Source organism: Drosophila ficusphila, unplaced genomic scaffold, assembly GCF_018152265.1.
Source record: "Drosophila ficusphila isolate 14025-0441.05 unplaced genomic scaffold, ASM1815226v1 contig_414, whole genome shotgun sequence".
In the NCBI taxonomy this organism is placed as follows: Eukaryota; Metazoa; Arthropoda; class Insecta; order Diptera; family Drosophilidae; genus Drosophila; species Drosophila ficusphila.
In genome coordinates this window covers 3,748,447-3,769,945 of record NW_025064328.1, presented here as the reverse complement: position 1 = coordinate 3,769,945, position 21,499 = coordinate 3,748,447, and the positions used below count along the sequence as shown (strand labels likewise).

Genomic DNA, 21,499 nt, shown 5'->3' with positions numbered 1-21,499 from the left:
GCTTAAAATATGAAAATTATTATTTATGGAGGCAACTGGCTGGCTTGTACTACAGCTAACACAGATTTACTTTTCCTTTGGCTAATGCTGATGAGGCGGCTTTTAATTTATTTGTGCGAGGTCTGCGCAGCGAAAAAAAATCATAAAAAATGCGGAGATAGGAGCGAAAAAAAAGAGCGAGAGCCGAAAAAAATATAAAAAAGACGAAAGGAAAGAAAAGCCTGGGTGCGGTTATTGATTTTTCCGTCTGCTGATGAGCTGGAACATTTGCCATGATAATAATGATGACGATAATGATGATGGGGATGGTGGTTGCGGTGTCCAAGGCGAGAACGCCTCGCTGCGTTTTGTCGCGTTGGCAAATTTTTGCTACTCGCCCCGGGAGTCGAAAATTTGTGTCACTTGAACACGGAAAAATCATTAAAGCCCTGCCCGCAAAAAAATTCGCGTAAATAAATCTTTGCCTGCTGATAAAATGGAAAAAAAAAACTTCAGTGAGAAATACAAATTGGCTTGTGTGTGCTTTCCGCTTTCCTTTAAAGGTAAAATGAAAAAGAAACCCAAAAAAAGTATGAGGAATTAAGCAAAAGTCGTGTTTGCACCGCTGACAGACTGGAGCTTGATAAATGTGCAGTTTCCCCGGGATTTTCCCGCCGCAATGCAGCTGCCAATTAAGTGTCAAATTATGCCAGCGGCTTTTTGGTGGGCGTGGCCTTGCACAATGGGATGCAACAAAAGGCTTTTCTTCGCTCAAGAGTTGTGCAGATAGTGGCGAACTAAATACAAGGGGGGAAACTTAACAACAATAACAACAATTGTTAGCCTCAGCAAGGCCACGACACAATTTTCTTCGTTATTGTGTGTGTGAGTGTGTGTTTGTACTTGTGTGTGTGTGTAAGAGTGCGTTTGCTTGTGAGTGAAAGTTGTGAAACTCTTGAGAGAGGCATTCAAAAGCAAAAACATCGCGCTATTTGCCAAAAACTTTTTCAATTTGCTGCTGGAAAAAAGAGCAAGAGATGAGCAAAAATCCTGTGTTGCTCATTTGTTGCATTTAAAAAGTAATTATTTGTAATGGAAAACGAGAAGAGGAAAACAAACAAAATAAACAGGAAAAAAACAAAACTAAATCTATAAATAAATATACATATTTTACTAGTCAAAAGAATCCCATTTATATACAAAATGTAATTTAATAAGCTAAAAGTAACGGACTGTCAAATAAAACTATAATTTTTCTCGATAGCCAGTCTAAACTTTCTTGTCCTGTAATGACAGGATTGAAAATTGTTCTTATTTTCTCAGCTATGAATATGCATTAGTATAAGTGTGGGTGTTAACGAGTTTTTGTGTAGTTTAGGAAACCCTTTTTGCGCAATTCATTGGATTATATGCCTTTGCTCCCATCTAAATGTAAATGGGCAATTGCAAAATAATAAGGATGTAAAGGGGGGAAAATAGAAAATAAAATAGCAACCAACCAGCTCAAAACTTGTCTATCTATGTGTTTAGAAAAGTTTTTGCCAAGCTGGAAAGGGCCAAGAGAAAAGTGGAAAGGAAAACAAAAGAGTAACGAAACGAATTTTCAATTTCGTTGTCTAAATAAAGCCGTAAGTTATCTTCCAGCTGGAAAATTGAGTTTCCCCCTAGTTGAGCTGAGTCGGCTTTTCTTCCCCTTCCCCCCTTCCGCCTTTCTTTCCATTTTCCCCTGCAGGCGAAAGTTGCAAGTGCATGTAAATAAATTAGGACTCCCTCCCAGAGAGATTCCTTCAAGCAATTATTGAGCAATGCCAATGCTGGAAAAACAAAGCTGAGAATTCTGGGATTGGCTAGGGCTATCAATTTTCCAGGGATTGTGGTTTGTTTCCTTTGCTTTTGCCTTTTCCGTTACCGCCCACCAAGCCAACCAACCAACGAACCACCTAACCACCCAACCCCCCTTGTTGGCCAGACAAACTTTGGCCATTTCCTGCAGAAATACCCATGCAAATGTTTAGCAGGCCACTTGGCTCCCGAAATGTAGCATTCACAATGCGAAATTTGTGTTAAGGGGTCGGAGAGCACAGGGTCAAAAGTGGTTACGTAAAATTTTTAAAAGGGCTGAAAAGGAGAGGGAGAAGTGGTGGGGGGTGAGGGGTGGTAAAGTGGGCCAAAGTGAAAAACCCCAAACCAACAACAGACACGAAAAACCAAAACTTATCCCTGGCCAAGGATTTTTTTTGCAAATGTTTCTGGCAACTCGGTCAACTCAAGTCACGCACTTTGCGAACATTGTCAAATCGACAATTTACTCGTTAGCAGAACTTTTTCTGCTGCCAGTAAAACTTGGCCAAAACAGCTTCTGATGTTGCTTGCTTCACAAATTGAAAGCTCCTTGTATTTAGTTTCGAAATTTATTTACTAAATAAAGTCGTACAGGATTTAGCCCGGATTTGTTTTGGAAAGAGAATGTATGTATGTGGGTGGATTGTTCTTGAGTCTGTTTTATGATGGCAATACACTCGAAGCGAAATTCCAGGCATTAATTATGCTGAATGGCGAGAATGTGTGAGTGAGGGTAACTTTTCTTTTTTTTTTTCTTTTGTCCCTGGGGCCTTGACAACTTCTGTGATGTTTGTGAAAAGTCAAGAAAGGAGAAAAAAAAAGCGTAAAACTGCATTGCACTCGGGTGTTGTTTATGCATGAAACGTGCCTTAAAACCATTCTCAACTCCACGTCTCTGTTTTCCGATGGTTCCTTTATAGTTTTACAGTTTCTTTTTCCCCTCCCCCCGCCTCATCGCTTTTTTTATAGTTGACTGACACAATTTTCGCTCATTATGGAAGCTGCGAAGGTTGCTCCTTCTTGTCTTATATTCTCATTTTGCATTTTGTTCGCAAAGTTTTTGCCTTTATTTGCCTCTCCGCCCAAAAGAAGTTTTTAAACGCTTTATTGAAACAATTTCCGTTTTATGAAAATGCTCGCGCAGCTTGCAGGAATATTTCATTTTCGCTGTCATATATCAAAATGGTGTCAAGCATACGCCATGTTGGCCGGCCAAAGAAGCTGCAGTAGCAGCAAAAGCAGCAGCAGCAGCAGCAGTGGTATCAGCTGCCAGCAAATGCAAATTTAATGCGGCGTGCAGTGGCATAGCCATATCCCATTCCATTTTCGGAGCCAGGCAGCAGGTGGTCCCGATGAAATGACATCATTTAAATTCATGCATGACCCACATTGCACCTCAGCAGGATGGCGATGGCTACGGTGGCGATGGCGATGGTGATGCTGATGGCTATGGTGTGGTGCAGCATCTGCCTTCTTGGCATTCGCCTCGTGTTTTATTAACAAAGCAATTTATTGCATAAATTCACATTGCACTCGTCGGTCGGTTGGTTGGTTGGTTGGTTTGGTTGGCCACACAGTTGCCGCAGGTTCCATCGAACCACCCTTTCCTTTTTAGGGAAGGTGGGAAAAGTTTTATGCTACCCATAATCGTTTAAATTGGAAGAACCTCATGAAACTGCAAGTTCTGCAGGACTTCATTTAAGAGCCGAAAGTGTGCTACATGGTGGCACAGCCGTGCTAAGTCATGTGAGAGGCTGCCACTCGCCACTTTCTACCATACTTACTGGCTTGCCCCATTTTGCTGACTGCTAATTGCTGCATAAATCAAGCGGCAAAACAGCGAGACGGCAGAAAAGCGAGAGGAGAGCGCACAAAACGCTTTAAATAAACTCGGCCAGAACGAAAGTGTTGCAAGAGCGCCGGCACAAACGGTTTTTCCTCCTCCATTTTTTTTTGTTTTTTTCCGCATGCTTTATGGCCACTTGGGGTGCTCCTATCCTCTATAAACCCCTTTCCCCCACCACCCACTTGATTTCCCCACGTTCGCTGGAGGGATATTTATGAGTGCTTTTGGTCAAGCGTTTGCTTGCCAACTGTCCTGCACAGGATGATATATGCTGTGGTGTGGGTTTTTGCATGCGCAACACTGCGTATACGCAATGCACAAATATTTTAATTAAATTTCAAACGAAACGAGTGGATATGAAAGGAGAGCAAACACCGAAAACAGTGGCGAAAATGAAAATGTATTTGCAGGAATAATTTTTGTGTCCCTTTTTTTTTTTGGTGCTTGGGGATATTTGAATATGTAAGGGAATGCACGAAATATTATATTAACTTTACGGTTCGATTTGCATTGAAAGATAATCCTCAAAACAAGTTCGTGGTGCTCAGAAAATTTTAATTGCTTCTACTATTGCAAAATATAAAAAGGAAAAAATTGCTGTTCAGGTGAGAATTTCACTTGTAAATTATATTTACTGTACAAATTGGAAAAATAAATAAATATTGTTCAATGGTTTTAAAATGAAAATATTTAGTTTTATTTCAAAACCATTGAATAATATTTTTAAATGTTATTTTGTCAAAATACCCTTTATTTTAAGCGAGGTATTTTCAAAGTCCTGAGGCACATGCCAAACCTGAATCCACGTTTGTTTTTGAATCCCCGTATTTGTTAAGAAGGCGGCCCCCGGCTTGTGTGCTTTTAATTTTACGTTATGAATGCCGCAGAGCAGGAACCGAATTTGTATTTGCAAATCCTCAACGGAACACTGCGAATTGCTTTAAGCTCTGTGGCGAAAATTTATTTAAGCTGGAATAAAAACAAATTTCAATTCTGTGTCATTCGAAAATTAATTGTTTTCCCCTCGGCCACAATCACTCAATTTGCGCCCATTTCCCATTACTCACGGTCGTTGTCGGCCTTGTCTATATTATATATAGTATGTGGGATAAATTTACGGGGTCGGGGGTCAACAAGTGTGTCGCTGGCTGGCTTTCTTGCTTTCTGGCTTGCCGGCTGGCTTTCTGGCCAACTGCCAAGTCTTGGAACTCGGCTTTTATAGGGCATTTCATAACGCGTGAAGAAATTCAATTAAGTTAGCCTGCGCCTGCTTTGGCGCTTCTGTTTCTATTTTGGCCCAGTGTTTTTATGGCCCGAACAAGCGGCAAACGAAATTAAAGTCAATAAACAAGAGCTGGCGTCTGCGGCCGGGAATTGTCTCTGCCATTCAGTTTGGCCCACGGCGGCTGTCTCTGGCCAATTGGTTCTGGTCTGGTCACAGTTGTTGTGCCACTCTGTGTCCTTTTTATACCCCCTCCCACATTTCCCCCCTCTGGTTGTGTGTGGGGTTTTTGTACTTGTTTTTGGTGCGAGTAAACCGCAGAAAGCCGTCGAAACAGTCGCACAGTTCAGTCGCAGTCAGACAATGGGACATATGAAGTGTATTCCCCGAAGGCCGGAGGACATGACCCAGGGGCCTCGATCCCTCTTAGCATCCCAAACGCTAATGTGGAGCAGCTCAAGGACGGAGGGACCGTGCATAATTTTCAATGGGAAATGGTTGCCATTTGTTGCGCACAAAGGAGGCCATTGTTATGGGGGAAATGTCCTTTGCTCAATTCGTGCGGCACTCTGGAAAATATTTCAGCAGAAACTCTTGTTTCGAGATTGTTTCTTTTCTCAGAAGTACTTGTGAAGGAAATTCCTTTTGCTAATTGGGAAAATATTTTTTCCTTATCCTTTTTGCCTTTTGAACAAGGTTTTATTTTGAACTCAAGAGCAGAAATGTTTCGCATTTGAATTTCTGAAAGAAGAACTGAACTTTTTCTTTAAATATAAGTCAGATGGAGGTGAAAAAATAGTAAAAACGGGTTATTAACAATATTTTTGCTTATAAAGGAACTTTTTAATGTAAGGTTTATAATTTCTATAACTATAACATTTGTAACCTAATCTTATTTGCTTCTAACTTACCCAATTTTTCCCTCCTAAATTCATTGCAGATCCACGACGATCTAGAGAAGGATCCAGACTATTCAGGCTCCGGCTTTGGACCCGATGACGAGGACGCCGAACCCGACCAGCATTCGCACAGTTCGCACAACACGCGCATCTCGCAAAGCGGCAGCGCCGGCGGCATAAACAGTAAGCATAACTCGAACGAGAACTTCGGCAAGAACAGCAAGAACAGCAACAGCGACCTCATCTCGAGTAGATTCAACAACAATAATAATCACAATCAGATCGACAACAGCCAGAATATCAATCTCAATCTCAATCCCAATAATAACCATCAAACGAATAGTGGCACAATCATTGGTAGTAGCACCACAGCGAACAATAATAACCACAATATCAACATCAACAGCCAGAGCGGCATCATCAGTGGCAGTGGTAGTGAGATCGGTGGCCATAGCACTGGCATTAATTCAATCGGTAAAGATCAAGCTAGTCATGTAAATGCAGCACTCGTTGGTGCAACTTCCATACCCGCAATCACTCTTTCAACTTCAACTTCTACAACTACTACTACTACTTATACTTCCAATTCAACAAACACACCAATCCCAACAACAAATACCACAGATACAGATACAGATACAGTTACAGTTACAGCCACAGATAGAGATAGAATATCAGCTAAAGATCGATCGAGTTTAGTTAGTAGTTACATTAGTGTTAACGACAAATCCCCTACCCAAAGATCATACACACCAACAACAACAATCGCATCTCTATATCCAGCAGCTCATACACCAACACAAACCTCATCCACAATTTCAACAACCTCGAGTTCGACACCAGTGCCCGCGACAACGACAACAACAACCACCGCATCAACGACAACAACAACAGCATCCACCACAACAGCAGCAGCAGCAACAACATCCACATCGAAATCGCAATCCAATGTTAATGTTAATACAACAACAACAACAACGAATCCACCAACGATTCCATCGCCACCAAGTCAACCCATTTTCCCGCCCTTCGACAAGGATCTCGATGTGGAGGAGTCCAGTGGCGATGGCATCGATTCCGATGACGAGGACGACGAGGACGACGAGGACTATGACTTCGATAAATTCGACAAGGAGAGCGGCAAGGAGATCGACATCGATGGTCCCGAATCGGAGGCAACACTGCCACCGAAGATCTCCGAGGAAGATGTTATCCATTATCCAACGACGGCGCAAGGAAGTCACCCCGATTTCAACGAGGAAATCGATGTGGATGGCGGCGATGAGGACGACGTGGTTGTGGATAGCGATGATGTTGTTCCGAGAATCGGTGGCAACGATGGAGATATTACAGAGCGCGGACGTCAGTGGTTTTTATTTTTACCATTTTATTATTTTCTTACTTCTTTTTACTCATTATTATATTTGGTCCTTATTTCTATATGTAGTTTTGTGTTTCATTTTGTGTGCTTTGCTTTCTATAATTTATTCCCTGTGTTGTTTGATTGCACAATATTTATGTGTGTGCTTTACCGCACCTGTCTGTACAAAAATATTTACCTTAACTTATTTGGTTTTCAGCTTTTCCCTGCTTTGGTTTTATGATTCCCTTTAAGCAGTATTTTCGGTTTGAAATCGTACTCAGAAACAATCCTAAATAATTTTGCTATCTACTATCAATGGATCAACATATCCAACTTAAAGCCTTAATAAACCTTTATTAAGTATTCCTTTTTTTCTGTGTACCTAAACATACCGACTTTGCTTACTTTAAGTAGTTGTATTTTGCTTTTACGTATACTTGCTTTGCTTTATTTGAGTAGTTTGTGTCTATGCACTTTAAGTACCTTAAATTACAAGTATTTTTTAGTCCAATTACGTTTTACATTTGGTGTGTGTTTAAACATATTATTTGGTTCGAATTTCGCGCTCTGAAAGTCTACGGTCAACGCTGCGGGTGTTCTGCAAGTCCTCTCGGTTTCAGTCTGTCCCAAAATCCCCGTCTTTGTCCAACGACCGAACAATTTACCACATAATTCCAACACACTCATTCATTCACGACCACTTCATAAAATCATTTTTCCCTCTGTTCTTGTCGTTCATTCGATTGGAAAAACTCCCGCAGAGCCAAAAAAAGCACTTCACTCGACCTTCATCGTTTAAGTGTTTAGTGTTAACCTTAAGCTAGATTAAGGCGAATATTTAAGAGATAGTTTAAAAGCTTTTATCGGGACAAACGGCGAGCAAACAATAGACAAAGACAAAGCCATGGCCAAACAATCGATTAAGCTGCAACAGGAAAAGCACTCCATCAAGGAGTCGAGAAGGGCGGTGGCGATGGCGGAGGCGGTGGCATTGGCGGGTGGCGGCATTCAGCATTCTGCAATTGTTGCCCCAGGCATAAAGTTCCATTAACACTGTCCCAAATGCTCCGCCTCCTGCAGTTCGGCGGATGAAAATCGCCTGGAAAATCGCACTAAGTCGCGCAGTGATTTTGCGCTTTGTTGTTGGGGGAAAACACTTGGCGTGCTTCGCAGGCACTTCAAATGAAAAATCACTGAATCCTGGCAATGGCAAGGCTCCACTTTTCTGCCAGCAACCCCTCCCAACGATTCCCCTCGGCCTTTTGCCTGTAACTGTAGCCGCTTACTTGAGGCATTGTTGCTTCCAATATGGCTTTCTGGGTGGGGAACCACTTGGAGAAAAGAAGGGTGTTATAAAAACCAAATAAAATCAATAGCAATAGCTGGCAGATAGATGCCAAAAGTATTCTTTCCACTTCCAAAGACTTTGTTATATCAAGGCTCTAGAACTTTCTTTAGCATCTTAGTTAAAGGAACTCCTTCTTAAAGAACTTTCCCAATTTTGCAAGATTTATTTCCGTGTGAGGCCATCTCTCAGAATCAAGGTTTATGGTCCCCAGAAACCAAGGTTTATGGTCCCCAGAAACTGAAACACCGCCTAATGGCAATCGAAACTCTGTGGGTTTATGGCTTTGCTGTTTGCCTTGCAATTGCCACGCCTCGGCCGAAAACACAAGCACAATCAATAAGGTCTTCGGTCGTCTGCCGCTGGTGACACATGGCACTGGCAATAATTTTGCCATAATTGCGCACAGCTGACCACACGAAACATTCGTCGAGCACACACACATTCTAAGCCAGTGTGTGCTCGATTGCTCCTCCTCGGATTCGGCAACAAAGTGCATTTTGCCATCAAATCCAGACGCACATGAGGAGGCACCTTTATTGGTCCTGCACAAACAGACAAGCTGGAAATCAATGTGATGGCTGGCAAGACAGCGAAGCAATCTCGAAAGCTGGCAAATCCATTTGCTCTTGGAAATCGCATTGAAAAGCAAATATTTATAGCTGCAGAGCAGCGATTCAAAGAAAACTCTCACTTACTCTTTCGCTGATTTCTCGAAGAGTTTGCCGAGCGCATATAAAATCAATTCGAGGGGTTTATTCGCGAGGGCCAATTCAAGGAGCCCTCATGGGTATTACCTAATTAATATGCCGCCCCTCGAGGGAGCAGCCAAGTGTGTGTTTGCGTTTGTGCCAGTGTGTGTTTCAGCGGGTACAAGGGCTAAGTAAGCAATTTGTTTGTCTTAAGCTCTTTGGGGAGCTTAAAAGGGAGCAGGGGGAACAAACAATGGCTGCGCAAAGAATAAGGAGCAAACACATATGCAGAAATCGAGGGGGAATAATATCCGGGTTTCATTTCAATTAAGTACAATTTAAATTCGCATTGTTTGACAGGCGACTGGCAGTAAATTTTCGCCTGTCAATTTCAGGAATGCAAAATAATTGCATACTTTCAAGCATAAGTCAACCGTCGACATTTCGGAGCAAATTATGTCTAGCTGGCAAAGTTTATTCATTTCGTTGAAAACTTTTCTGGAAACTCCTGCTCATCACCGTGAAATTAGCTGTCAGTTTTAAAAGTACATTTTTAGGGAAATGGGTGAAGCGCTTAGCTTAATTCAGAGTGATCTATCATATACTAGACAAATGTTTTATTTATTCTAGCAATAATATATAGCAATAGAACTCTCTTAAAAGAATGCCAAAGGAAATTTATTTGTAACATTTTGATAGATTTAAGTTTATAGGAATTTTCGGGACGTAACACAACGCATTTCGACTAACATTTAAGCCTTGTATATATACTGCATAACAGCTCATTAATACCCGCACAACAGCACACCCATGTTTACACAATCGTATACGCTCACTAAAACCAATATTGACACTCGAATCAATTTAATTGATTACCCACAACACACACACGAAACAAAGAAAAACAGCAACTCTCTGTCTCACACTCTCTGTTATTGTTTGATTTTGCTTGCACGTCATGGGCATAAATGTGCTTTAAACCATCGAATCAGATTCTCATCGTGCATTGTGATTTTTCTTTTCTTTTTCTCTCCCGGAACAGCGGGTGCAGGTGGCAGCAACGTCCACGAATTGGACCCCAATACGAACGTGAACAGCCAGCCCTCCGACACGAAGGGCATCGATCACAGGCCCAACGGCAACGAGGTGGTCATCATGAGCGAGGACGATCGCACGTCGAGCTTCTTCTCGCAGCCCGGAATCCTGGCTGGTGAGTACCTCAATGGGGTTATCTATATATCTATATATTTAATCTATCAATCATCAGTTGAACTAGCAAACAAAAGTTCCTTCGTTTATCAGTGAATTTGATATCACTCATACGCCACGTGTATCAAATTTGTTCGAATACTAAGGTTGAATTTTCGATATAACTCGGTCAAAAATGGTCGCAGAGCAAAAAGATAGACCTTTTTTTTTACAAACTGGTAACCTAAGCTAACGAACCATGACACTTTTTGGCTGATTTTGAAAAATTTATTTTTTGACCATTTTTCGCATTTTTGATAAGGGGTCACATGAGAATTTTTTCTAAAAATTTGCGGTTTTAATGCCAGTCGATTTAGAATGTTTTTCCAAGCTCAACTAGGTATTAATTTCGATTCTCTGACCATTTTTTGATTTTTATACGCAAAATAGTAATTTTTTTTGGAGTAAAAAAATCAAAATAAAGATGCCTACTGATAATCTCCATTTCCTTACAGCTGTTATTGGCGGTGCCGTCGTTGGCCTGCTCTGCGCCATACTCGTGGTGATGTTCATCGTGTACCGCATGAGGAAAAAGGACGAGGGCTCCTATGCGCTGGACGAGCCCAAGCGATCGCCGGCAAACAATTCGTATGCGAAAAACGCGAATAATCGCGAGTTTTACGCCTGAGATAATGGCACGGCGCGCAGGTATTAAGTTGACCACAAGTGCAGGAGCAAACGGTGAGGACGAGGGTACGGATAACTGGACGGAGGCGAAGGAGCGACTGGGTTTGGCAAGGCTCAACTGAATACACTGTGCGGAGTGGAAATTGCGCCATCATCAGCAAACCACTAAAACAAGGATAGTTCATCCGCAGCAAAAGCTACAAAACTAACACAAAAACAATTGAAAACATTTTCAAAAACACACAATTTTTCGTGAGGGGTAAATAAAACTAAAGTAAAACCAAACAAAAACAAATTGGCGAAATAATAACTCAAACAAAAAACAAAAAAAATTAAAAACTTACCTGTAAGTTAAGGCAAACAACACACACACACACAGCCAGACAACCGACTTTCTGCGTGTGTGTGCGTGTATGTATGCAACTTTTCTAATTAAGTAAGTTTTAAGCGAGAAAAACAAACAAAAAATATCAAATATAATTGCAAATAAATCATGCGAAATTTAATATATAAATAATATATTATATATAAATAGTGAAACCAATATAAGGGCGGGCAAAATTAAGCGAATTAATTATGAATTACGAGTATGTAGAGCAAAAGCAGAAGGAGCAGGAGAAAATTGAATAATAATAACTATAATAATACACACACACACACACGCATCCAACTACATAGATGTAAAAGGCAACTTTCGTGCATATTGAATATAAATGTATGGATTATATATGTTAGCTGAATAACGAAAGCGGATTGGATACATCACGATTATCTCTCGACTCTCGATAAACCCCTCTCGAACCACACACTTAACCCTTTATTTCAACCATCATTTGTCAAACGAAGTCCAATGAAAATAATTATATTTATGAATTGTGCGGCACATAAAGAACGGAAATCGATGCATAAATGTTTTTAAGTTATACATAAGCAAAACTATGTAATTATTAGTGTAATTCCTAAAACAAAACAAAAAGAAAACAAAAAAAGCAAAAGCGAAAAAAAAAGAACTAAATCAAGCAAGAAAACAGATTTATGACACTGTGAACCTTCCTGGCCACTAAAAACAAACAGAATTGAAATGAAAAGAACTATTTCTACTTTTTTCTAGAAAACACAAAACCGTGAATATTTATTGAAATGAAATTGGAAAAATGAAACAGAAATCGAAATCGAAAAGAAATGGAATATCGTCAACAAGAAAGCAATTGTACATTAATTTTTAGGTTTCCACTTGGGTTTTAGAGTTATTCGAGATTTTCTTCGCTTGACTCAACTGCTTCTTCCATGGCTAAGAATCAAAATCGGATTACGCATTAATTATTGTGCATTTATTTAGTTTTTACGTTCGCTGTCATTGACAATTGTTTAGTTTTGCAAGCAAAATACAAAAACGAATTACGAACGACAAGAACAACAACAAAAACAAAGAAACAAAAAGAACAACAGCCACAGATTATAACCACATGCAATAGTGAAAATTAATTGTTAAGTTTACAAGGCAAAATCAATTCGAACGAAAGCAGTCCAGCAACAAATGTTATACTCACCCATAATACCCACGCCCTCACACAACCAACCAATTAGCTGCAATACTTGTTTAATTGTTAGTCAACCAATATTCTCTCTCCAACTCTCATGCCATATTTTCATTGCGAAAAGAAAGTTATGAAAAACGAAAAACTAATATATAACATATAAGTATATAATTAGCAACATAAATCAATTGTGTGTGTAACTGTGTATAATGCATAAATAATGAATTAAACATACTACTACTTCGACAGCCGAGCATATAACAAAGGGAAATTTCGAACATCATCAGAACAGAACAGAACAGAACAAAACTATTTTCCCTCCCCGTTTCCGGAATCCAAAGTTAAACTAACACACGAAAAAACACACACGATGAAATCAAACACGAAAAACATGAACATCAGCCACAGCAGCAACAGGAACTAAAACATTTTTCTGACACACAACTTTTTCTACACTGTAAAAAACGCAACCGCAACTTTTTTGATATGTACAAGTACTATATTTGTTCTACTCTCATAGTACGATTTGTCAAATTTTACATCAAGTTTTTTTGCTACTTTGTAAGCGTTTAGTTTGTTAGTTTTTTAAAATGCGCTGAATGTACTGAGAAATTGGTTTTGATTTGCTAAATAAAACTGGTATAAAACTAATTTAAACAACAAATCTCGTTTATTTTCTCTATTATTTTATATCCGTATGAACTATGGGTATTTGCTTCACAGATTAGCCTTCATCAGTGGCTTAAGATAGGTCTCAAAGGACTTTTGGACGGGCTTCTGGTTCATGGTGCTGCGCTTGGCCGCATCGAAGAGTCTTGGGTAGACATTGCCATCGTAGCTGCCCAAAACTGAGTTGAGAACTCGGTCATGGAAGTCGAAGCCATCGCAAATGGCCACCGCATTGGGTCGGAATTTTTCCAGTGAAATTTCCAGGCGTTTCTGCAGCGACCTCAAATCAGCATCGGTGAGGTTGATGAACTGGTTGCAAAAGAAGGTTTTATAAAATCAGTTGATTGTGGAGTAAAAGGCAAACCTTACTCTTAAAATTTCGTTAAGGTTATTTAGCACAGTCTGGACCAGGAAAAGTTCTAGCACATTCTCCAAAACCTTGTTAAGAGCAGGTGAACGCTTTTGGGCCTTGGCTCCTGTGATTTGTTCCACGAAAGTCTGACACACAAACTGTCGGCCATGAAGCTTAAGAATAGAGATTAAGATTAGTAGTATTATTAGTTTGTTTAAGGTATTGTGATATTTTGAGAGAATTATTTTAATGTAGTAAATTTTAATTACCTCAGCTGCACGAACCAACTCAATGCCAGTGTTATTAGCCGCCACTCCCTGAGATTGACCGCTGGCCATGCGATCCGCTAGGTTCTCAAAAGCAATGCGGGTTTTTCTATACGGTAGATAAATAAATTGAGCTAATATTCTCAAGAACCCTTCAAGCCCCAACTCACTGTGCTGCCGTGTACTGCAACGCCTTGATGATGCACTGCCAGGAGTTGTCCCACTTGGGGAACTCCTTCAGCTGCATGGAGGTAGCAAAGTAGCTGTACGAAGCTGACAGAGGCTTCTCTTCCACAAAGTTAGCCCAGGCCTTAACCAAAGCACGTCCAATCTGCAGAAGCAGCACTGTGTTCTCCCCTTCGTAGGTGTAGGCAGCCACAGCATTTCCATAGATGTTGCTTAAGTTGGCAGACGTGAGGTAACCATGACCGCCAGTGGAAAGACGAAGTCGCTCAATGCCAGCACATCCATCGGTGGTGCAGAGAACCTTCAAGGCGCAGGACAGGATGTGCATGTCGGGCAGGCGATCGAACTTGCCATTGTTGGCTTCCTGAACCGTCTGAGCATACATTTCCCACATGTATTCGGCAGCCAGGTGGTAAGCCATTCCATTGGCAATCTCGGGGAAGAGCTTCAGGCGCTGGGTCACATGATCAATGATCTGAGGCTCGGGTTGGCTGTTGGTAACAGGAACTAAGTTGATTCTTCTCTATAAAAAAATCATTAGAACTCACTTGGGTTCAATGGGACTCTGTCGTCGCACCGCCGAATATCTGGTGGCGATGGTAGCCGCTTCCAAAAGACACGTAGAGTTTAAATTAACAATCAGGCAGCGGGTGTAGACCATGGTCAGGTAATTAACCCTCGATGCTGGACTGGCCTTGAAGGTGCCATCGCTTTCCACCTTGGCGAACTTCATCAGCATGTTGGTGCGCGGAATGCGGACATTGTGCAGACCCAGAAAACCCTGATTCACGGACGCCATGCCCAGTTTCTTGCCAATCTCGCCAATATCAACACCAGGCAGTGGCAAATGGGTCTCCGCATCTCTCAGCGGCACAATAAACATTTGCACTCCGTGGTGGACATCGGCTACGTACAATTGGGCCACCACCATGGCGTGATTGGCAGTGTGTCCCACTAAAAGATAAAAACATTCGAAATCAGTAAAGATTCTTAGGTGGAACTGAGGTTCAAACACTCACAGCCACCGGGCCACCACTTGTAAGCCTCCAAGTTGGGCGTGTTCAACACAAACTCATCCGTTTTGGGGTCAAAATCCGCCCGAGTGGCTATTCCACGGACATTGGTGCCATGTGCCAGTTCCGTCTGGGCGTAGGTGCCAATAATGTTGCAGTTCTCCGCCGCCTTGCCCCACTTTTCTATCTGTTCGGGTGTGCCTTGACCCTTGATCACATCCACGAACATGGTGATGTGGGTGGCCAACGGATGATTGGCCGGGAAAAGTCCATGGCTCTGTACATTGAACAGGTATCCACTAAAAAATCAAAGATAAGATAATAGGGGAAGCTTTTTTTGCTAACTTAAACTTACGGCCAAATATCATTTCCTCCTGGATTCAGCTTGTTCTGGAGATCCTTTAGTTTAGTGGCTGCCTCTGCCACTTTCTTCACACTCGAATTGTATACTTCCTCGTGTGACATATACTCATGATCAATGCCGTAGCCTTCTCCCAGATCATCGAAAATTGCCTTCTCTGTTAAAATAAGAGAGAATGTCATTTTGAGTTGCAATAAAAATAATTAAAGACTGAAAACAGAGAGATTTGTCATGTGACACGGGTAAAGGTCATGAATAACAATTTAATATCAATCCTAATCAAATCAAGTGCAACCTTAATTTTATAAATTACAAATAAATAGCGGAATAATTTGGAGAGGCTTGACTGTGATTATCGTTATCACCTGGAGGCGTGAATAAGCCGCTTTTAAACTGATAAGAAACCTAAGCGAGTTGCAATTGCATGTTATCGCTTGTTTTAACGCTACCACTATCTTTATCTATTATTATTGATAAAGCAACTGTTCTATTTTGTTGATTGTTGATAGGTGAGCATTGGTTAATTATTTTGGACTTTGCGGTCATTAGATTAACTCTTTGTACCCTGATTTTCTTTTGGAATAGGTTCGAGGATCAAAACCGGTACCATGTCACGTACACCTTTCTGTGTTTATCATAGATACTAACCGATATCGCGCTTGTTCTTAAGTTTGTCTTGACCACCATGCCACCAGGAAGAAAACTCCTCCACATCGAACTCGGCGCCGGTTCGTTCTTTCTGGAGATCTGGATTCACTGTTTTCGGAATCAAATTCTTGATGTGGGACATTTTACCGGGTGTGCAGAAATAATAACGAAAATTATAAAAACTAAACAACAATGCTTCAGAACTGGATCCAACCAACAGCTGTGAGCTCCACGCGACCACTGAGCGAAAGTGAGTGGTGCAGCTAAAAGAAAAGCTTTTTGGGGGGCAAAGTGCACATGGAAGCTTTTTGAAGAGAGAAAGCTGATCGGCAACACATAACAAAGAGTAAATATTTATGCTCAGCAAAGAACTCATTATTTTTACATTATTTTATATAAAATCTAAGATCTTGTTAACAGTATTATTTATAAATAACATAATAAAACAGGTTATAATCACACAAAACACCATTATAAAAGAGGTATAACATATTATATGTTGGGCTCGGCACTAGATATAAGATTACAAAAGTATAAAATATAGTGCTAAGCACTAGATATTGGACTTCATGAAGGGTTTAAGAATCTCATTGAAGGACTTTGGCACTGATTTCTGGTTTATTGGATTTTTAAGTGCCGCATCAAAGATACGCTCATAGGCGTTGCCATCGTAGGAGCCCAAAGTGGAGTTCAGTTGCAGATCACTAAAATCGAAACCATCTACAATGGCCACAGCATCGGGACGCAGTTTTGTGAGCACCATTTCCAAACGATTCTGCAGTTTGGTGAGATCCGCATCGGTCAGCTCAATAAACTGAAAATAAATTCACAATTATCAATTTAATATTTAACAAACTTTATCATAATTTGATGAACTCTAACTTACCCTCAGCAGGTTGCCCATTTGATTGAGTGTCTCCTTGACAAGGTACAATTCCAAAAGGTTCTCCAGAATTCTGTTAAGTGATGCTGAGCGGTTCTTAGATTTAGGTCCAGTGACCTCAGCGGTGAAAGATCCAAATATAAAAGCACGGCCATGGAGCTAAAGGGCGAGAAAATGTACACAGATGTTTAGAAGCCAATAGTTCAAAGTCCAACTATTTCAGCAAACCAACCTCTGCTGCCTGAGTAAACTCAATTCCCGTGTGATTAGCCGCATTTGGCTCAGTCTCGCCCTTAGCCAAACGTTTGGAAAGACTCTCAAAAGCCAGGCGTGTTTTACTGTTATCAAAAAAAAAATAATAATACAGAGTAAAAATAAAATTGTCTGATTATCTCACTCACTTGGCTGCTGCATACTGCATGGCCTTCACCATGTTCTCCCAGGTGCCTGTCCAGGTGCCAAAGTCCGGATTCTTTTGCACCTCAGCAAGATAGCGAACAGTGGGTGCAAGCGGTTCTCCACTCAACACCGATCGCCACGTTTTCATTAAGAAGCGACCGATCTGCAGAAGCAGGACTGTGTTCTCGCCTTCGTAAGTGCAAGCTGCGGTGGCATTCACATAAAGGTTGTTCATGTTGGAAGAGGCTAGGTATCCATGGCCTCCACAAGACAGTCGCAATCTCTCCACACCAGCAGTGGAATCAACGGAGCTCGTTACTTTTAGAGCGCAGGACAGGGAATGAAGCTCCGGCAAACGCTCGTATTTGCCGTTTTCAATATCCTTAATGGTCACATCGTACAGACCCCACAAATATTTAGCTGCCAATCGGTATGCACAACTGGTGGCTATCTCCGGGAAGAGCTTCATTTGCTGGGTAACATGATCTATGATCTGGGGCTCGCGTTCCCTTAAATGGACCAAAAAGTTAGCTTGCTTCGAATGTGTTCCTAAACATCAAAGGCTTACTTGGGATCGATGGGACTCTGACGACGCACCGCCGAATATCTTGTAGCAATGGTAGAAGCTGCAGCTAACATTAGGGAACTATTCGTCGCAATTACACAGCGCGTGCGCACCATTGCAAAGTAGGTGAGCACATTCGCGGGACTGCTAATATAGGAGCCATCAGCGTTGACTTTGGCATGTCGCATCAGCATGCGAGTCCGTGGAATCCTTACATTTTTCAGGCCCAGAAAACCATTGTTCACCCCAAGGAAGCCCATCTTTTTGCCAATGTCACCGATGTGGACTCCCGGCAGTGGTTCGTGGGTCTCCTCATCGCGCACCTGTATGAAGAACATATGCGGTCCCTTGGATTTGTTGTCGATGTAGAGTTGAGCCATCACCAGGCAATAGTTGGAACTGTGACCCACTGAAAAAGGAGTGATAAGATATGTAATCTAAAAAAGAAATAAACCAAATTATTACAAACTTACAGCCTCCAGGCCAAAACTTGTAGGAGGAAATCTTGGGTGTGTTGAGAACGAATTCATCGGTTTTGGGGTCAAAGTCCGCCCGTGTTTCCAATCCGCGCAGATACGTTCCGTGACCCAACTCAGTTTGGGCATAAGTTCCGCAAATCTCGAAGCGTTCCAATCGCTTGCCAAAATCCTCATATTGTTCGGGAGTGCATTGAGCTTCCAGAGCTTTCACCAGCATCACGTACATAACGCCAAACGGATTTCCACCGGGAACGAGACCCCACATCATTTGACTGTCATAAAGCTTTCTGGAAAATAAATGTTTTTTTTTATAACATTTTTTTTAATTTTAAAAAGAGACACTTACGGCCAGTAATCATTTCCACCAGGATTCCGTTCTTCCTGCAGACGACGAAGCTTCTTGGCCGCATCAATCGCTGCCTTCACAGAGAACTCGACGATCTCCTCGTGTGATTTATTCTGCACTTGAAGCATACCAAGGACATCCACATCCTTTTGCAAATAGTCACCTGGCCAAGAAAAGAACAAACAGCAAAGTCAGCATGACCCTTGAGTTGTTTTGCTAACTGATTAGATCAGTGATTAGTTTTATGGACTTACGAACGCCGCGGTTGAACTTTAGAGTCTCTAGGTCTCCCGCCCACCAGGCAGCGAATTCTTCGCTGCTAAAGCTAGCTCCATCACGTTCCTTCTGCAGATCGGGATTAACGGTTGTCGGGATAACGGAAGTGGCCATTGCAAGGGAATTTATAGAACTCTGACCTAGTCGCCAAGAGAACCAAATGCTAACTGAAAGCTAAACCGCCGGCGGCTCACAATAAATAAAAGTGAAAACGGTCAACAAACTTTGTAAACTTCGCTCTTTTGGTCCAAATGGTTTGCGTGAGAGCCTATGTGCGTTTTTTCGAGTGTTATTTCTCGCTCTGTTTTAACCGTTATCTTCGTGATCGCTGGATCCTAGGTCAGAATTAAATTGTATGTTTGTTTTTCACTGCCTAATTAGGACGATAAGCAACTTGCGAAAACGATTATTACTTTGAGATACCATAACACTCATAATTTTGTTTGCCCATACAGTCCTATTAGTTCACTGATAACACGTTTTAGATCGCTGTGATCGTACTTAGCATTAAAAATCGATAGGAACTATCAATAAAGATTATGTTCGAAAGTCATAAAATATGTATATTTTATAAAGCTATCTTATCTTTAAAAATGTTTGGTACATGTTTAAAATCTTAATTCATTTTTAAAAGTTGAAAACAGTTTATTAACAGCACTGTTAATTTATTAAATTACTTTATGTCTATTAACATCACTGTTAAGCTGTTAACTATCAGAAAAGTTATCGTACCAAGGAATATCGTTAAATTGCCATCTCAATTGTTTTGTTTTGGTCTTAGCGCGGATTGCTTTTAATTACCATAATGCCCATAAACTTTAATATTGGCCTGCTCGGGCATGTGGACAGCGGGAAAACCACTTTGGCCAAGGCTCTAAGTTCAATTTCCAGCACGGCAGCCTTCGACAAGAATCCTCAGTCGGTAGAGCGAGGAATCACTTTGGATTTGGGCTTCAGTGGACTTTTGGTGGATCCGCCTGCGAATTTCTCTCAAGGAGAGCAACTCCAATTCACCTTCGTCGATTGCCCGGGGCATGCAAGCCTCATACGGACTATTATAGGAGGTGCTGACAATGTTGTATTCAATAAAAGAAGATTATTAATCCACTTCTTTTCAGGTGCCCAGATCATAGATCTCATGCTTCTCGTGGTTGACGCTCAAAAAGGGATCCAAACACAAACTGCAGAGTGCCTGATTATCGGAGAGTTGCTGCAGAAAAAGCTGATTGTTGTGATTAATAAAATAGATGTTTATCCAGAGGACCAAAGAGAGTCAAAGCTGGAGAAACTTCGCTCCCGTCTTGCCAAGACTCTAGAAGCAACCAGTTTTAGTGGTGAAGTGCCCATGTATTCAGTGTCTGCTCTGGAGGGAACCAACATTACTGAGTTAAGAAATGGATTAAGAGAAGCCTTTTTTCAGCCCGTAAGGAACGTATCTGATCCTCTGCTGATGTATGTTGATCACTGTTTCGGAATAAAGGGCCAAGGAACCGTCTGCACAGGTACGCTGCTCCAAGGAAGGGTTCAGGTAAACGATGTAATAGAACTACCAGCTTTGGGTGAGCAGCGAAAAGTGAAGTCCATGCAGATGTTCCGCCAAAACGTAACCAGCGCCTCAATGGGCGATAGAATTGGCCTTTGTGTTACCCAGTTTAATGCCAAGCTGTTGGAACGCGGTATAATTACCCAGCCTGGTTACATAAAACCCATATACGCCGTGTGCCTACAGCTAAAGCCAATCCGCTACTACAAACATGCCATAAAGTCGAAGAGCAAACTCCACATCTCCGTGGGACATGACACAATAATGGCAAATGTTACTTTATTTCGCGATATGGACAATCCATCAACAGAGTTTCAGTTGGACAAGGAATATGAGTATGTGGAGGAAATTCAAACAGCGGAAGTTCTTCCCACTGAAATTGTATTCGCCCTGCTGCAGTTTGAAACTCCTGTACTGACGCCTCCAAATTCAACCCTGATTGCCTCTAAACTGGACATGGATGTGCATAGTAGCAGCTGTCGATTGGCCTTCTGGGGACGAATCTCCTGGCAGACTCAGAGTTCGAAATACATTCAAGATGAGCTACCAAAACTACGAGTTTTCAAGCGCAAACAGAAAGTAGGAAACATTCAACGTGTTGTGAACGCCAACGAAGTGATTGTTCAGAATCTTTTTAAAAAGGAAGCTAAACGCGATCTGTACGTGGGAAAGTTGGTGGAGCTTTCATCTGGCGAAAAAGGTCGTATTGATCGTACTTTTGGTCAGACCTCGAAAGTTGCAATTACCTTTCCGGAAGCTTTGTCGCCCGAAACAATAACTAACATAAAGAATATACAAGTTTTACTTAACTGTAAAAAGTATGTGTTTAATAAACAGGCCGGCCTGTTTCAATGACAAATTCTGAAGTAATTTTCTTGTGGGTTGTTTTTTATTTGGAACCTAAAAAAATTT

The 21,499-nt window shown here is 41.3% G+C and overlaps 4 protein-coding genes across 10 annotated transcripts in view; 2 read left to right on the top strand and 2 right to left on the bottom strand.

The window, feature by feature from the left end:
• The window catches only part of LOC108101253 (syndecan), a 100,770-nt gene extending 87,505 nt beyond the window's left edge, over positions 1–13,265 (top strand). For 2 of the 7 annotated variants that reach the window (XM_017205517.2, XM_017205511.2), the window contains exons 4-7: positions 5,830–6,262; positions 6,572–7,150; positions 10,231–10,398; positions 10,892–13,265. In XM_017205517.2, coding sequence (XP_017061006.1) covers positions 5,830–6,262; positions 6,572–7,150; positions 10,231–10,398; positions 10,892–11,064 — 1,353 coding nt within the window. In that variant the 3' untranslated portion in view covers positions 11,065–13,265. The remainder of the gene's footprint in view (positions 1–5,829; positions 6,263–6,571; positions 7,151–10,230; positions 10,399–10,891) is intronic. The other 5 variants (XM_017205525.2, XM_017205547.2, XM_017205536.2 and 2 more) reach the window with 5 other exon arrangements.
• LOC108101420 (probable peroxisomal acyl-coenzyme A oxidase 1) lies at positions 13,250–16,340 on the bottom strand. The gene is made up of 8 exons (XM_017205746.2): positions 16,097–16,340; positions 15,443–15,605; positions 15,094–15,386; positions 14,623–15,028; positions 14,059–14,565; positions 13,892–13,997; positions 13,640–13,795; positions 13,250–13,579 (listed from the first exon to the last, which is right to left on the bottom strand). The coding sequence occupies exons 1-8, from the start codon at positions 16,236–16,238 to the stop codon at positions 13,319–13,321; spliced, it is 2,034 nt and encodes a 677-aa protein (XP_017061235.1). The 5' UTR covers positions 16,239–16,340; the 3' UTR covers positions 13,250–13,318.
• Positions 16,341–16,449: 109 nt separating this feature from the next.
• LOC108101425 (probable peroxisomal acyl-coenzyme A oxidase 1) lies at positions 16,450–19,527 on the bottom strand. Its single transcript, XM_017205754.2, has 8 exons — positions 19,023–19,527; positions 18,769–18,931; positions 18,417–18,709; positions 17,947–18,352; positions 17,381–17,887; positions 17,212–17,317; positions 16,983–17,138; positions 16,450–16,910 (listed from the first exon to the last, which is right to left on the bottom strand). Exons 1-8 carry the CDS (start codon positions 19,156–19,158, stop codon positions 16,650–16,652), a joined length of 2,028 nt encoding a protein of 675 aa, XP_017061243.1. The 5' UTR covers positions 19,159–19,527; the 3' UTR covers positions 16,450–16,649.
• Positions 19,528–19,819: 292 nt separating this feature from the next.
• On the top strand, positions 19,820–21,456 carry LOC108101234 (selenocysteine-specific elongation factor). Its single transcript, XM_017205489.1, has 2 exons — positions 19,820–20,108; positions 20,163–21,456. Exons 1-2 carry the CDS (start codon positions 19,850–19,852, stop codon positions 21,440–21,442), a joined length of 1,539 nt encoding a protein of 512 aa, XP_017060978.1. The 5' UTR covers positions 19,820–19,849; the 3' UTR covers positions 21,443–21,456.
• Positions 21,457–21,499: the final 43 nt, after the last annotated feature.